Source organism: Crinia signifera, chromosome 1 (assembly GCF_055691185.1).
Source record: "Crinia signifera chromosome 1, ASM5569118v1, whole genome shotgun sequence".
Lineage (NCBI taxonomy): Eukaryota > Metazoa > Chordata > Amphibia > Anura > Myobatrachidae > Crinia > Crinia signifera.
In genome coordinates this window covers 275294549-275311187 of record NC_139217.1, presented here as the reverse complement: position 1 = coordinate 275311187, position 16639 = coordinate 275294549, and the positions used below count along the sequence as shown (strand labels likewise).

The 16639-nt window shown below is 43.8% G+C and overlaps 1 protein-coding gene across 1 annotated transcript in view; it reads right to left on the bottom strand.

Moving 5' to 3' along the window:
* LOC146075184 (atrial natriuretic peptide receptor 2-like) overlaps window positions 1–13221 on the bottom strand; it is a 130734-nt gene extending 117513 nt beyond the window's left edge. Inside the window, exons 1-3 of the mRNA XM_083184159.1 lie at window positions 13047–13221; window positions 12394–12499; window positions 1259–1391 (exon numbers count right to left, since the gene is read on the bottom strand). Coding sequence (XP_083040285.1) covers window positions 1259–1391; window positions 12394–12499; window positions 13047–13100 — 293 coding nt within the window. The 5' untranslated portion in view covers window positions 13101–13221. The remainder of the gene's footprint in view (window positions 1–1258; window positions 1392–12393; window positions 12500–13046) is intronic.
* Window positions 13222–16639: the final 3418 nt, after the last annotated feature.

Genomic DNA, 16639 nt, shown 5'->3' with positions numbered 1-16639 from the left:
GTTAGCATCTGAATCAGGCCCAATTTAACTTAACCATTAACTAAGACACATGAAAACCGGTGCACAGGAAAAAGCTTCTGTACCCATTGTCTGGAAGGCTAGGAATGCGGAAGTGATGGCCAGAGCTGCTTCTGAGTAGTACAGTATGATATGAGCAGACTATTAACAGTGGCTAGAAAGTGTGTGTGTGTGTGGGGGGTGTTTGCATTTGGTTTTTACTCTGGTCCTAATATGTAAAGGCAAACACACCCTTATATGCAATAGTATTCCAAAGAGATGGAGAGTGAAAGGTCGCTGTGTGAACTACAGTATGAGCAAGATGTACCAATGGTAACATTTTCTAGGGACAGCCATGTTTTTTTGTGGTTGTTTTGCTATCCCACCAGCGGTCAGTATTGCTCTGCGGTGGGGGGGACAGGTGGGAGTCCCTCTGTCACTTCCTGCACTGCCTAGCATTGCCAGCAGCTCACAGAGTGATGGTCATGCACCCAAAGTGAAGGCAATATGGGTGCACAGCTCGCAATCACCGCAAAACCACACTTTTTTTGCCAAAGCTCCTTTTCCAAGAGCCCATGGCAAACTGCATGCAGGAGGCCCGTTATCATATTTGTAAAAGTTGGAAGGTATGGGATAGATTAACTTATACCTGAAGTACTAACTCTGTCCCCTCACACCAGAAAATGCAGGGATTTGTCCCCTCACACCAGAAAACCCAGGAATACGGTCCCCGGATCATGCAGGGACATTCCCGGGAATAGGGGCATTTTTTGGTGTGAGGGGAGAGAGATAGTCCGGCAGGTGCGGGGACAGCTACAGGCAGCGACATGCAGTGGTGGGGGGTGAGGGGGCGACAGGCAGTGGTGGAGGTGGGGGGGGGGGTGATGGGCAGCGGCGCGGGGGGGGGGGGGTGGGCACCCAGGACCTCCATGTACCAAGAGTGAAGGAGAGCAGCGGTGTGCGGGGCTGCTCGGTGTCCCTAGAGTGACAGAGAGCGATGGACAGTGGCAGGTTCACGTCTGGGACTTCGAAGCTGGGTAAGTACCTTTCACACCGGCGTGTATCCCAGGCTGGTTGTGGGAGCAACCCTGCTAGCTAGCAGGGTTGAAATCGGGCCCGGGAACCTTTCACGGCAGCGCTAGTCGGGCCCAACCCGGGAATATAGGCTGGTGTAAAAGGGGTTTTATTTGTACTTGTTACACTGATTTAGCTTAAATGAAATGAAATGATGTTGCTAAGGACACACATTGAAGAATGTTACCTTTGTGAAAGGATTCCATGTGCGACTGCATACTTATAAAAAGCATCTGTAGTAGACACAGAGTAAGTGACATCAAATGCTTTGCCACTGTATGCTCTGGCGGGAGGCCTTTTCACCCACATCATCTCTAGACCTGTAGGAAATGGAAGTTTAGTGAAATCAACATTTTTTAATTTAAGTTAAGGTGCGGTCAAGACAAGGGCCACTGATTTGGTGTATACAGCTATCTCCCTGTGTGTACTCAGGGATATAACACCATTTACTGTACTTGTTTCAATGATTTGAAAGTGGTCTTCTACTGAAAAATTTTATATCTGTTATTACAGCTGTAAGAAATTATCAACATTACTGGGGAGTTACTTATAAAAAGGTTTTTGTTTTTTTACAGATGACAAAACTCATTGGAGATACTATAATCTATTGCATCCTATCATTATTTTGCTTTTAATTTTATAAGCACCACCTTTTTCCTTTTTTAGAAATATGTTTTTGTGACTTTGCTTGTGGCTACAATGCATAAAATATGTGGACAGACAGAAGCCAATCTTGTCCCTCACCAGATAATTAAACCTAAGGATGACATACAGTATAAACACAATTAACTGAATCAAATATTTTTTGCAAATTTCTCACAAATAAACTTTTGGTCTAGGGGTGCCATTATTAAATTCTGATACTTTAGGGTGCAGTGATTCAAAAAAGTTTGGGAACCACTGTTGCTAAAACATTGGTGGATTATCTGTGGCTGACTATTCAAATTCCATCCAGTTATCCTTTTTATTGCGGAACGACCATTCAAGCCTCTGAAGACCATCTGTGCTGGACTCTACTCCCAGGACTTCCACCTACCCAGAGGTACCCCTTACTATCCATTTGGCTACAACACTTCAAGAGGTTCTGCATCCTCCATAAACGCTGCCATTGGGGTACTCTACATTTATCTATACAGCACCATAACAGTGAGGCCATATAAGAGACAGAATACTACCACTACAAAAATAAAACCAGCTGGTTCATTCAATACGGTACCGCATGGACTTATTTGATCAGCCACCATTACATTTCCCCTCCCCCTTTTTTAAAGCTCTTTTATTGGCCATAATATTGGCTTTATATTAATGTGGACTTTATATGAGTTTTTTTCTCTTTTTAATTTATCCCATTAATTATAACCATTAAATTATCTATTATTGGTACTGGCAATGTTAATTCATTCCTTATTTTACTAGCGTAGTCATTTTCTTATTTTTCTGTTGCTAAAACGTTCTCTGATATTCTATGCTGTAATGTTCCCTGATAGTCTATGCTGCAATGTTCCCTGATAGTCTATGCTGCAATGTTCCCTGATAGTCTATGCTGCAATGTTCCATGATATTCTATGCTGAAACCTTCCCTGAGCGCCGGCTCCCCAACACCGGAGCTACGCTGGTCGCCAGCAGACCGGCCACCACCCGGATCCATTGTGTCTGCTCCCGGTACCGGCTCCCACACCATCAGAGCAACACCGGTGGCAGCGGACACCTGGAAATAAGACCACCGCCACATCCACTCATTTACATCAGCCGGTAATATGCTTCCTTTTCTCCAACAGGAACATTGTTTCTAAGCTCAAACAGTTGTTACAACTGCTATTAAACCAAAAGGGAACTCTTGCATTGTTACCCAGAGGCAGAACTCTGGGAGGCAATGGAGTCATCTGCCGCCGGGCTCCTGCTCCCAAGGGGGCACATCTCCTTCCCTTTGAGTTTTGAATCAGTTAATTGAAAGCAGTTGATATTGCTAATGTGGCTTACTCCCCCTTCTAACATCATTTTTGCAAGTGTCATACCCTGTATTAGACCCATGACCTTACTGGAGACAGACACCTTACTGAATGAGCTATTTTGGGGGGCACCAGTACTTACCTTGCCTCCGGGCAACTGGGATGAACTTACGCCACTGTTGTTACCACCCAATTGGGAACTTTCTATAAATTACCGCTGACTACTAAAATACAAATTCGGCTCTAAGTGGTTATAGTCGGATGTTTAATTATTCATTGTATAAATGTATGTATTTTTATAGTTTTGATTTTATTGTGTATGTACTGAATGTAATAATTATTGAGTAAAATAATAACAAAAAAAAAAGATCAACACAGTGCGCTCTCTTTTATTCTTTTGTATTTTGTACTGCTATAAAGACTTATTAGTCTTTTTATGGGAGCAGCAATTTGAGCTGTGGATTGGAGATATAGTTATTTTTTTAAAATTTAATTACAGGTATTTGAATATGTTGCGCCTGATTTACCCATTTGGGTATTTTTTTGTTTATACCTGTACCGATTGCCAGTCTCTACTTTTCTCTGTTGTTTCATTGTAACAAGGGAGACAATTCTCTAGCCCAGTGATTCTAATTTACTTATTGACGGGGCGTGGCCTGGCCGGGACTGAGGGAAGCCGCAATTCTCAGCGCTCCCATAGAGTGACACTTCTGCCACCTCCTAAAAGCATTAATAGCCCACCAAATCGCCCCCACCCTGCTTACCTGCTACGCTGACCCCCTCCGGTGCCTGGTGGTTGCAGCTGCGGAGCCGGGGAACGGATAACTCAATTCCTGCAGGTTGCGGCCTACCGCCGACGCCAAGCCGGGGCCTCAATTTCTCCTGGATCCCGGAAGTGGGGCGCTCGTTCCCGGACCGCCGGACAGCCTCCCTGACTGCCCCAGAAGTGCCAGCCATAGCGGCCAACGCTGCTCAGACCCCCAGGTGAGCTCACCCCTTGCTGGGGGACTTGCCCAAGGGGTTTTCCTCAGCCCATCCACGCTGCAATAACCTGATAATACAGGCTGCGGCGGCCATCTTGGTAGAGGCACGCACACAGAAACAGACAGTGCTGCCCAAGAATTAATGCCAAACAGTAATAACACTAATTGCAACTCTCACCCTGACCCCTGCTGCCTGGGGAAACTCTGGGAGGGTGATCTTCCTATAGCTGAGGTGTATACACAGTGAGTGTACTGTCCCTGCTCTTTTGCAGGTTCCACAGACATTCTTCAGTAGCATATCAGTCCTGCATCTCTGGCACCTATTCCCTCTGTGCACTGCCCCAGGATCAGTCCCTGAATAACCCAAAGACTCTCTGACGTGCCCATCACAATACATCTCTATGGCATGCACCCCCGCTATTGGCACCACTATGTGATTATAATGCATCCCTAATGCCAGGCCCATGATATAGGGGAATGTGACCTCCATCTACCCACCTGCTAATGGTTCCGCCTTGCGAGATGACCTAGTCTGGAAACTTCACACACATCTAATGGGCAGAGGCAGGAAGAGTACGCAGGGTAAAGACTCCCGCTCGACACCTAACGCCTCGCAATCCAATCTTCGGTCTTATCTTTCCACCTCTCAGGTCGCAGATCGACTATCTACACTCCCCCCTGAAACCACTTCAGCGGACCCTCCCGAGATGGCCCAGTCTGCCCCCACAATAGATCTCCAAACTCAAATGTCACAACTGAGAAGTGAAATTGGAGAAGTACTAACGCACGTTCGAACGCTCCCTTCTAAACAAGACCTACAAGCACTCGAAACACGTCTGCAAGATTCCTTCCAATCTCAGATTGCTACAGTACAAGCAGATGTCACCCTCATGGGGACAAGAATTGCTTCTTTGGAGGAGGAGAGAGAAAATGACTCCGACCAACTCACTTCTATTAAGGAGGTGCTTTCACAACAAGCCGCTGACTTGAAAACAATGCAAGACAGGCTGGAAGATTTGGACAATCGAGGTCGTAGAAATAATGTTAGGGTGAAAGGCCTCCCGGAATCGGTCCCTCCGTCTGGGATCATAGATGCCCTCAACAAGATATTTGGAGAGATTCTGAGCCTGGACCCCGGAACACCTATTGAATTTGACCGGGCCCACAGAGCCCTTAAGCCTAAGGGCCCAGCATCTGAATACCCAAGGGATGTGATATGCCGACTTCACTACTTTTCCCAAAAAGAAGAACTCCTACGAAAGGTCCGACAATTAGATGCTGTCGAATTCAATGGAACTCAAGTACAGATTTTCCAGGATCTCTCGTGGCGCACGCTACAACAGAGGAGATTGTTAAAGCCACTAACAGATGCTCTACGGAAATCGAATCTCAAATATAGGTGGGGCTTTCCATTTTCTCTGCAAGTCTCACATGCCGGCAATCTAATGTCCCTGCGCTCTCCTGCTGACCTGCCAGATTTTTGCTCCAGTCTGGGTCTAGACAACATCTCTCTTCCCGATTGGCAAGCCTTCCACCTGCCGAATGCTCTTCTGCCCAACACTTCAAAAAGAGGGAGATGGCATCAAGTCGGCTACTCGAAGAAATCCAGAGGACCATCTTCCTCTCAACCACAAGATCCTCCTTGACTGGACTATGTGTGGTAAATATCAATGCTGAATTTCGGCACTTAATGTGCGTTTAGAACTGCTGCCTTCTACTACTCATTTAGATCCTATTTGTTATTCTTACACTGTACCGACCTTATTTGATTACGACTGTTGTGTGTTTATGTATGCACACGTACGTGTATATATAAATATATATATGTATATATCCTTTTCCCTGTTAGGATCTGTTCTTCCTCTTTGCTTAGGTAGGAGCCATTTGTTTTCCTTCCTTCCCGCCATTATCTGAGATACTTCCAGGTGGTTTGGCGGAGTCACGGCCCCCTAGTTTCCCCTACCGCTAAATGTGTTTCTTCCGTGACATGGATGCCGCTATGGCTATCCTTATGTCCGGACGCGGTTGTGTGTTTGTAGTTTTTGCCAGATGTTCATGGTTAAACTATGTTTTTCTTTCCTGTTTTAATGTCTTCTTCATCCTCCCTCCCCTTCTCTCTCTCCCCATTTTCATCCCGCTCTACTCCCCTTTCCTCTTTCCCTTCCGTACCTCTCTCTTTGATCCGATATCTCTTAATACGACCAGATGGCAGTAAACTTACGTATCATTTCTATCAATGCTAGGGGCCTCAATATCCCTGAAAAGAGAACACAGGCTCTCCATTCCTTTCATAGGGAAAAAGCAGACATAGTCCTAGTCCAGGAGACCCACTTCCGCCAAGACGAATCAGCCCCTCGTCTCAGTAATCACTACTTCCCCACTACATACTACAGCAACTATCCACACTCAAAATCCAAAGGTGTTGCAATTTTATTTGCTAAACACATACCAGTTACTGATGTTCAAGTACATATATTGGAGGAGGGAAGATGCCTGTTGCTTATCTGCTCTGTTTTTAATACAACGCTTACAATTGTCAATGTATATGCCCCAAACCAGGGACAAGCGACTTTTCTTGGGAAGGTTCTAGACGCGATTGGTTCACTTAAGCAGGGGATCTTAGTGGTGGGTGGCGACTTCAATTGGGCATTAGATCCCCTTCAAGATATTACCCCACCTCCCACCACCGCCCTGGGTCCCCGGTCCAGAAGGATAAGACGCTTGCTACACACTCACCAGCTGTCCGATGTATGGCGAATAGGCCACCCCACTGACCGAGACTTTACGTACTACTCAGTTCCACATAAATCTTACTCCAGATTAGATTACTTTCTCCTAGACCACGGCCACCTACATATGGTTCGAGACACCTCTATTGGCCCTATAACCTGGTCCGACCATGCGCCCGTTCTCCTAGATATCTCTCTAGAAGCCACAAAGCCAAAACATCGCTCTTGGCGGTTCAACGAGTCCTTCCTCTTTGATCCCTATTGTAAATCTCAATTGGTAGACACACTAGATCTATATATAGACCACAATGTCACCCCTGACGTTTCTGATTTGACGGTATGGGAGGCCCATAAATGCGTTGTACGTGGGAAATGTATCCAACTGGGATCGTACTTGAAAAAACAGAGGCAGGGTCAGATTGATGCCCTTCTCCACAAAATTAATTTATTAGAATCTACGCACAAAGCTTCCCTCTCCTCCGCCACCTTTGTGGAACTCACTGCCGCTAGATCAGCTCTTAATCAATTACTATTAGACAAAGTAAAACTGACATACAGAAAGTGTCGTAACCGATTTTATCGCTGGGGGAACAAACCAGGTAAAATGCTTGCCAAAGCACTCCGCACCCAGAGGGCCCTTTCCTTCATCTCATCCATTAAAGATACCCGAGGGCAAACAGTACATGATACAGAGTCCATTGCATCGACATTTTGCTCATATTACTCCTCTTTATATAACCTGCCCGCGTCGACAGCCTTTGCGAATGCTGAGGACAAACAAAGTCATATAGAATCCTATCTAACAAAAATTGGGTTCCCTGTTTTAACAACTGATATCAGGGATAATCTTGAGAGACCCTTCTCGGCCGCAGAGTTGGAAGAGGCGATTAAAACAACCCCCTCCGGAAAGAGCCCGGGCCCAGATGGTTTCACCATCTCCTATTACAAAGCGTTCAAGGACAAACTAATCCCCCTACTCCTACGGGCCTGTAATACAGTCTCAGATAACCACCCATTCTCGTCCCAATCCCTAGAGGCACACATTTCAGTAATCCCGAAAGATGATAAAGACCCCTCACTATGCCCTAGTTACCGCCCCATTTCCCTCCTTAATATTGATGTGAAGCTTTATGCGAAACTCCTAGCGAATAGACTTAAGCAATTCCTTCCATCCATTATTCACAGTGACCAAGTGGGATTCGTCCCAGGTCGGGAGGCCAAAGACAACACTTCTAAGATAATAAGCCTGGTACATCATCTCTCCTCAACTAAAACCTCAGGAATTCTCCTATCTACAGATGCCGAGAAGGCGTTTGACAGAATTGACTGGGGTTTTATGAAGGGTGTACTCAACCATCTGGGACTCGGTCCATTATGCTTACAGCGCATCTTAGCACTGTACGCCTCCCCTTCTGCCAAAGTAAGGATTAATGGCTCGTTATCAAACTCATTTATTATTAATAATGGTACTCGACAGGGATGCCCATTGTCCCCCTTAATTTTTATCTTATGTATAGAGGCTCTGGCCAGGGCAATTAGATTGAACACGAATATTAGTGGGATCTCTCTATCTGGACATGAATATAAACTTGCACTGTTCGCGGACGATCTTCTTGCCACAATCACAAATCCTGTAGTTTCCCTTCCCAGCCTGATGGAGGAATTTAGATCTTTCAGCGACCTCTCCAACTTCAAAATAAACCTTACTAAATCAGTGGCTTTAAACATCTCTGCCCCACCTACTGTTGTGTCAGGACTCAAATCAGCATTCCCCTTTGCCTGGCACACTTCTCATCTCAAATATTTAGGGGTCATCCTCTCCAACGACCTCTCGAGATTATATGACCTCAATTTCGCCCCCCTCCTTATTAAACTACGTTCAGATCTTCAGACTTGGAAATCGAAACCGTTCTCCTGGTTCGGCAGAGTGGGGATAGTCAAAATGAACTCCCTCCCTAAAATTCTCTATCTTCTCCAGACCTTACCGATAAAAATTCCCCCCAAATGGTTCAGAGATGTCCAGACCTTGATTAGAGACTTCATATGGGGTGGTAAGAGACCCAGATTGAAACTATCCCTACTGCAGAGACAGAAAAATGCAGGCGGTGTCCGTCTCCCAAATGTCCAGGGATACTACCAGGCTTGCCTGATGAGTAGAATACTAGATTGGTCCAGGTTGCACACCGTTAAACAGTGGGTCCAAATAGAGAGTCACTCCTTGCCCCTTCCCATTAATGTTGTCCCATGGCTCCTCCACCTCCCCAACTCATCCCACCCCACAGTAGGCCCAACCTTGGCATGTTGGAAAGCAGTCCGGAATTCTCCGTCTGTCTCCTCACCCTCATCCCCCTACATGGCTTTCCTATATGATAAGCGTTTCCCCCCGGGTTTAGAGGCCAATACATTTAGGCCGTGGTATAAAGTGGGTCTTTTTCGCATGGGACAGCTGGTGAGTGGGGGTAGGGTGGTTCCATTTGAGGACTTACGCAGGAAATGGAATTTACCGGCAAGTGATTTCTGGCGCTATCTACAAACCCGCCATTTTCTGTCATCTCTAGATCCCAATATCTCTGGATCCCCTTCTCCAACCCCCTTTGAACTTTTATGCTCATCTGAAGAGCCCCCTTCCCACCCTATTTCCAAGATTTACAACCTACTATTAGATGACGCTAGTCATGATCTCCCTTGCTTCACTAAAAAATGGAATAAAGACCTGGGGACTGACTTAACAGATGCCAAATGGGGAAAAATCCTCCACCTTGCTCATGCATGCTCCCCCAGCATACTGGTAGTGGAGACACAATATAAATTACTGTCAAGGTGGTATAGATGCCCCGACACTTTATCTAAGATGGGGCTAGGTATACCAAATATCTGTTGGCGTTGTTCCTCAGGCCCCGGAAATCCCTTCCACATTTGGTGGGACTGTCCCTCATTACAACCTTACTGGAATAGTGTCATCTCTATCTCCACAAAGATACTAGGTGAAACGGTACCCTCAGACCCCCTGTTTTGGCTGTTTCATTATTCGTCTGGATCTGTCCCAAGATACAAAAAATCCCTCTTATGCCGTCTAAACAATGCGGCAAAGGCAATTATACCTGTGCGCTGGCGATCTTCCTCTCCTCCAACAATCAAAGAGTGGTTCCATAGAATAGATATGTATATGGACATGGAAGATATAGTGTCCTCTGCTGCAGAAGGCTACGATTCCTTTAGAGACACTTGGGCTTCATGGTTAACCTTTAAAGAATCTTCCTCGTATAAGACAGCAATGGAATCTACCCCCCCCTCACTACCTTAGCGTCTTTCCGCTCCAATTACTATATCCCCAAGTTCTGACATATGTACACTATCTTCTTTGTATGTGATTTGATTGTAATCGCTGATTTGTATCGGATCTGCCCCTTCTCTCCAACCCTCAACTTTACCCACTTTCTCCTCTTCTTCTCCCTCGCCTCTCCATGCTTCCCTTCCTAGTATGTTTTTATGTTACATTACATGATGACGTTGATGGTATTATCTTGCTGTATCGTAACCTTGTTTCCTATACCCCAAAAATTTACAATAAACATATTTTGCTCTAATTTACTTATTGACATAATACCGTTATTCTGAATTCATTAGTTGGGGTAAAACTTTCTATTACCAGTTATCAGTGTAATAGCTGAACAGGAAAATGGGCGATACCACATTAGAACATTCATTTCCCATCACTTACAAAATAACTATCTTTATTGTGCTTCTCACACAAAGCTTCAGGCTGATGGAAGTACTTAGAGTAATACTGCTTTCACATTGCAGAAATAGGTAATGACACTGTATTCTTAAATGGGACTTTAAAACGGGTCTGAGCCTTGAGACCTTTCACATTGCAGGTGAAAACCGTTTTAAAAATCATTTAATACCATTCAAACATTCAACCCGTTTAACCCCCAAGGGACACGTTTCAAGCCATTGAAATAGAGCTGTTCAAACTGCCAAAAAAACGGCTTTAAAACGTGTAGGACTTTTTAACCGTGTTGAAATACCGGTTAACTTTAACCGGTAAATCAACTCTGGCACTTTCGCATTGCAGCCTTAAACGTTTTAAAATGGAAAAAAAACGGCAATATACCGTTTTAAAAGTGCGATGTGAAAGGGGTATAATTGTGATGAGAAGAAAACACTGACGGGCAGCAAAGTAGCACACAGTAATCAGGGCCAAACAGAACAGAGAAATATACAGTACATTCACTGCAAATGAGAACCATACAGAGAGAGCCACAGTATTCAGCGGCTTTGTTTTTCAGTTAAACTGGTAAAAATGTTGTTCTAGAAACAATGTATATTTGGTAGAAATACATATTGGGCCTGATTCAGGATCGCTCGCTAAGCAGCATTCTTCTGCAGCTAAGCACCGTCCACCGCCCCACCATCCACATCCCCTCAGTAACATGCAGATGTGTCCAAAAAAACATCCCCTCGTATGCCGCCGAAGGGAAGATAAATCATTCGATGGTCAGCGACCATGGAATGATTTCTCTCCCTTTGGAAATAAAAGTTAGTGAAAACTGACTTTTATTTCCACCTAAAATGGGGTGAGCACTGATGACCTCAGCCACCTACCCGGAGCAGGGAATGCCACACACGCGCTCTCAGAAGAACACCCATCATTTTCTTGGGGACATCCATAAAATGCTGGCCGTTCCCCTGATGATATTTGATGAAGGCGTTCGCACATGCCAAATATGCACATTCTGCCCTGTCCAATCCAAGCAGAATCACCCCCATTATATGCTGATCAGCCAAGTACCAATGCAGTTTTCTGTATGTTTGCACATGTGTGTAGGGGAAAGGAAGTATTGTAAATGTTGTCCCTTGCAAAGACGGATTGCTGGGGGATACTAGGACTTGGAGAGAGATACAACTGTGAGATTTTAAATACCAGCCAATAAACTTCTGCCTTACATATGACAGGTTGGGTTCAAAAAATAAGTTAGGAGTCAATTGATGATACTTTATCTCTCACAATTTTATCTCTCTCCCAGCTTTGATAAATAAGTGACAGTGTGGTGCATTAATTTACTCTAGTTAGTTGGAAAAAATGGACAAGGAGAGAAGAAATTCTCAATTAAGTGAGAATTTTATGAACCTTCTAGATGCACTTCACAGGAAAGCCCATTTCTAAGCAAACTACTTTACCACCAGTGTCATAAAAAAAACACATTTTTAAAACATATAAAAATGTAATTAAATCAACCATAATGTCCTGATAAGACTATACTGTATAGTAAATAAAACAGACTACAACAAGCAGAACTTTTAAAAGAAAAAAGATTCAATAAATGAAATGGCAATGGTGTTGAGGTAGTCAGGACTTTACACAATATTGGATTGTTTCTCTCAACAAAGCGCACAATCCAACAGAAGTACAGTAGGCACAACTTGCATGAACTATTGGGAAGTGGGTCTAAACTTCTGAATACAGTAGCTAACTACTTGGAGATTTTGCTCCAGAAATGCTCTTATTGTAGGGTAACCACAAAAATATTGTATTTCTGCTCACACCAGTCTTCTATGAAGGGTAAATCATCTGTTCAGGAAGGCGTTTGTGCATAGTATGAGTAATTACACAAATCTGCAGCTTCCACCTACTTATGTACAGTACTCAAGTCTTACCTCCACAGTCTAACATATTCCCTTCATCAGGCTTCTCCAGAGGCCAGCAGTCATATTCCGTGTTGTCCAAGTCATGCCATCCATCAGTTATTTCAAAGATAAAGATCTAAAGTGATAACAAAAAATGTATTTTAATTCAAAATAAAGAAGAGTTTTTTCTCTTTTAAATGCAGATAAATTCTGCTTTGAAATTGAATCAAAAATCCAATATTTGCAGATCTAGCAGACTGCGGTGATCCCCTTGGTGTATTATAGGATTATTTGTTGCAATAATGAGTGTTTTTCCTGACAGCAAGTTCAAGACAAACTGGAACATTTTGCATTAAATGAGGCTATTTTGGGTTATTTGTCAGCAAAATGGTAGTCAGCTATATCTGGATGTTGAGCAGACGTGAACTTCCAAAGCTGTAAATATGTATTGGAGATAGAACTGTGGTAAGCATAAACAAAGTATCCTACACAATTAGATAAGTTTCATATATACAAACATTGTAAAACATTCTAAAAGCATAACTCTGTTATTTTTTTTCTATTATTTTTTTTTTTTAATCTTATTCAACAAGTTGTTGGTTTGTATATTCGAGTGTGTATTTAAATTTTTGAATCCATTTGCTGCAAATAAAGTACACTAGCGGTATAATATATGCACCTACCATTAATCTCCCAATGAGATGCAAAAGAAACAGAAATGATTTGAAGCCTCTCATAGTAGAGCAGATTATTACATCCCAGTTCTAGGTATTTACTTTTATGGTCTCACGGGAGCTCTTTAGTAATGATGCTGTGCCTGCGATACACAGCCAGATGTGATACTGTTCTTGCTGTTGCTGCTGTAATTTCTCCCTTAGGACTGGCAATTGGATGGTATGGAGGGGAAAGTTGGATGTGCTCAGCTGGAAAATCAATTTACTTTCAAGGAATCATCTTTGCACTCTAACCATTCAGTTTGAGCTCCATCTAGTGGCTGTATGTAAAAATGCATGCAGCCCTAATTAAAATACAGGTATCACAAAAGGATAAAGTAGAACTATATTGATATTTATAGAGCATAGTACACAGCATGATACATTTTTAGGGGGTCATAACATGGCATGAACAAATTATATATAATCACATAAAATATGTACATGACAAAGATTCTGCAGCATTAGGCTTTGGAGCATGACTTCAAGAGTTCAGGAGAGATTGTGAGCAGAACTGAGGCACATTGGAGCTGGTGACCTTCAGTGGCAGAAAGCAGCTAATGAGCACAGTTCTATAGGTAGTACAACTGTAAAATTCTCAAGAAAGTGACAGGTATACAAAGTTACTTAATGTAAACCATAATATTTTAAGATGAAAGATCAGTGCATACATTTGTGTACTAAAAGCTGATACTCAATCATTGCCAGAGAATTTTGAAGTGCCTAGATATAATCCAACCTTGGCTACTTGTTTGAATTACACCACTAACAGAACTAACTTGGTTTTGCCTTGTAAATAATTGACACCACCTCTGGTAACTCAGAACCTTTTACTTTTACCCCAAAATGCCACAGCACCTTGCAATGGGCTTTTATTTATTGCAAGTGTGGTCAATACTGGTTTCCTTGCATGTATCCCAAAAATACTGGGCAGTTTTTTTTTTTTAAAACAGCAATTTAGAAATGAGTCTAGACCATAGTTGCCGACTTTTGAGGGCAGCCAGCTCTGTCAGGCAGGGGGGCGCGGCCAGTTCCTGGACTGGAAAAAGAGGCGGTCCGGGGGCGTGGCCACACAGATGATGCCCTGTTGGGGGCATGTCTACAGCATCACGGCATTTTAGCCCCGCCCCCCGCCGTGCAATGCCGGTATTTCAGTCATTGCACTGCGGGGGGCGGGGCTAAAATGCCGCGATCGCGGCATTTTACCTGCGGACCCCCCTGCCAAGGGACACATCGCAGTAGCTGGGGGGGATATGCGGGAGGATTGCCACCCTTTCCGGGGGACCGGGAGGGGGACCCGATTTCCGGGACCCTCCCGGCCATTCCGGGAGGGTAGGCAACCCACATGTGCCACATCCAACCGACCGCTGGGGATTCTGTTCCCAGCAGTTAACGGACAACCGGTACACCAGGCTGTCACCCTGATTTTTGGTCCAGGCGATTGCAATGCTACTGGGACTCCCGGTGGCACAAGTGGTTTCAGCTATTGCTTTTTATTCAAATATTGCAACAGCATTATATATATATATATATATATATATATGGGTTTGTTTTTTATATATATATATATATATATATATATATATATATATATAAAACAAACGCACGTGGGACCGGCACTCGGCGGACTTGAAATCAATTGCTCATACCCATACTGGCTTTTGCAACGTTTCAAACTCTTTAATTAAGTTCTTCCTCAGGCAGCGTACAAACGTTGCAAAAGCCAGCATGGGTATGAGCAATTGATTTCAAGTCCGCCGAGTGCCGGTCCCACGTGGGTTTGTTGTATGTTGTTTACCCAGACAGGGCACCCCGGCACAAAATTGCTTTGTATGAGAGTGCCTGCTAATCGGAAATATATCTCTATCTATCTATCTATCTATCTATCTATCTATCTATCTATCTATATATATATATCTATATATATATAGATATATATATATATCTATATATATATAGATATTGATATATATCTATATATAGGTATATATATCTATATATAGATATATATATACTGTGTATATTTAAAAATGTAGAGAAGGTCCCAATGCGCACTTTCACACAATATGAGCAGCACCTCTGAAAGGATTCCCTGTTAGACAGGATCCAATGTTTAGAAATTAAAGAGAAAGATAAAGCTCAGAGGGCACTAGATTCAAAATATAAAAAAATAATAATAATAATTAAAAATACCCTAAAGGCATGACATTGACCCTTATTCAGATCTGATCGCAGTACAAATTTGTTCTCAAAATGGGCAAAACCATGTGCACTGCAGGTGGGGCAGATGCAACCTGTGCCAAGAGAGTTAGATTTGGGTGGGGTGTTTTGAAACTGAAATCTAAATTGCAGTGAAAAAATAAAGCAGCCAGTATTTACCCTGCACAGAAACAAAATAACACCCAACTCCAACTCTCTCTACACATGTTACATCTGCCCCACCTGCAGTGCACATGGTTTTGCCCAGTTTGAGAACAAATTTGTACTGCGATCAGATTTAAATAAAGGTGCCCACACACGCACCGATCCCGGCGTGCGTTGTGGGCTTAACTAGCACACATAGCATCGCATCGTATGCCTTATGCATACGATGTGCATACGATGCGATGCTATGCTAGAAAAAGCTAGTACAAAAAGTATGTGCAGCACATACTTTTTGTACTGTGCGATGGGGTGCCGCGGGAGCGCTCACCCCATCGTATAGCATCGCACCGCCGGGATCGGTGCGTGTGTGGGCACCTTAAGCGCCATTGTGCATACAGATTTCAGCACAATTCAATGAATCATCAGTATGGAATCCTTTAGAATGTTGACATTACAATCATCAGTTCAACATTGTTATTCCAACGCATTGAAATTCGCGATGACTTCATTAGGGGAAGAAATACAATGGTTTGATTGGATGACCACACTTTCTGGTGTCAGGGATGTAGTTCCTCACAACAGGAATGTTGATCCAATGCATATACAGATGGAGCGCCCTTCATTCTTGCAGGGGCAGGCGATTGGATCGCCAACTACCAGCCCCCGGAATGGGATGCGCGCGCATCCCCTTCTAATGGAGCACCCCCCCAGGTCCCCGCCACCTCACCGCCAGTCCCCCAAGCTGTCCGCCACCTCCCCGCTCCCCCCCCATAACTCTGCCTGTCTCCTTGAAGCGGAGATGGACAGGGTTCACATCACCCACCGCATAGTGACGTGTGTCCCAGTCAGATGGAGTGCCATCTTGCCAGCGGGAGCAATCTGTCGAGCCCTGTCACTGGCTGAGAAGGGCTCCATCTGTATATCCAATGTATAATTTATGAGTTGGTTTTCCAATATCCACCAATGTTGGTTCCTCAAAATATACAGTACAAAAGGTCCTTCAAGTCACTAAGGATGTAATGGTTCAAATGGGGTGTGTGTGCACAGGTAGGTTCCCAGAACCTAGTGCCAATTCACCTAATATTAGTGAATTGAAGGAATTAATTTGTTGCCATGAACTGAGTACAATAAGTGTGGTCTCACCAATGCCTTTTAAAGGGGCACTGTCACATTGGTATCCCTTGAATCCATTCCCCTTT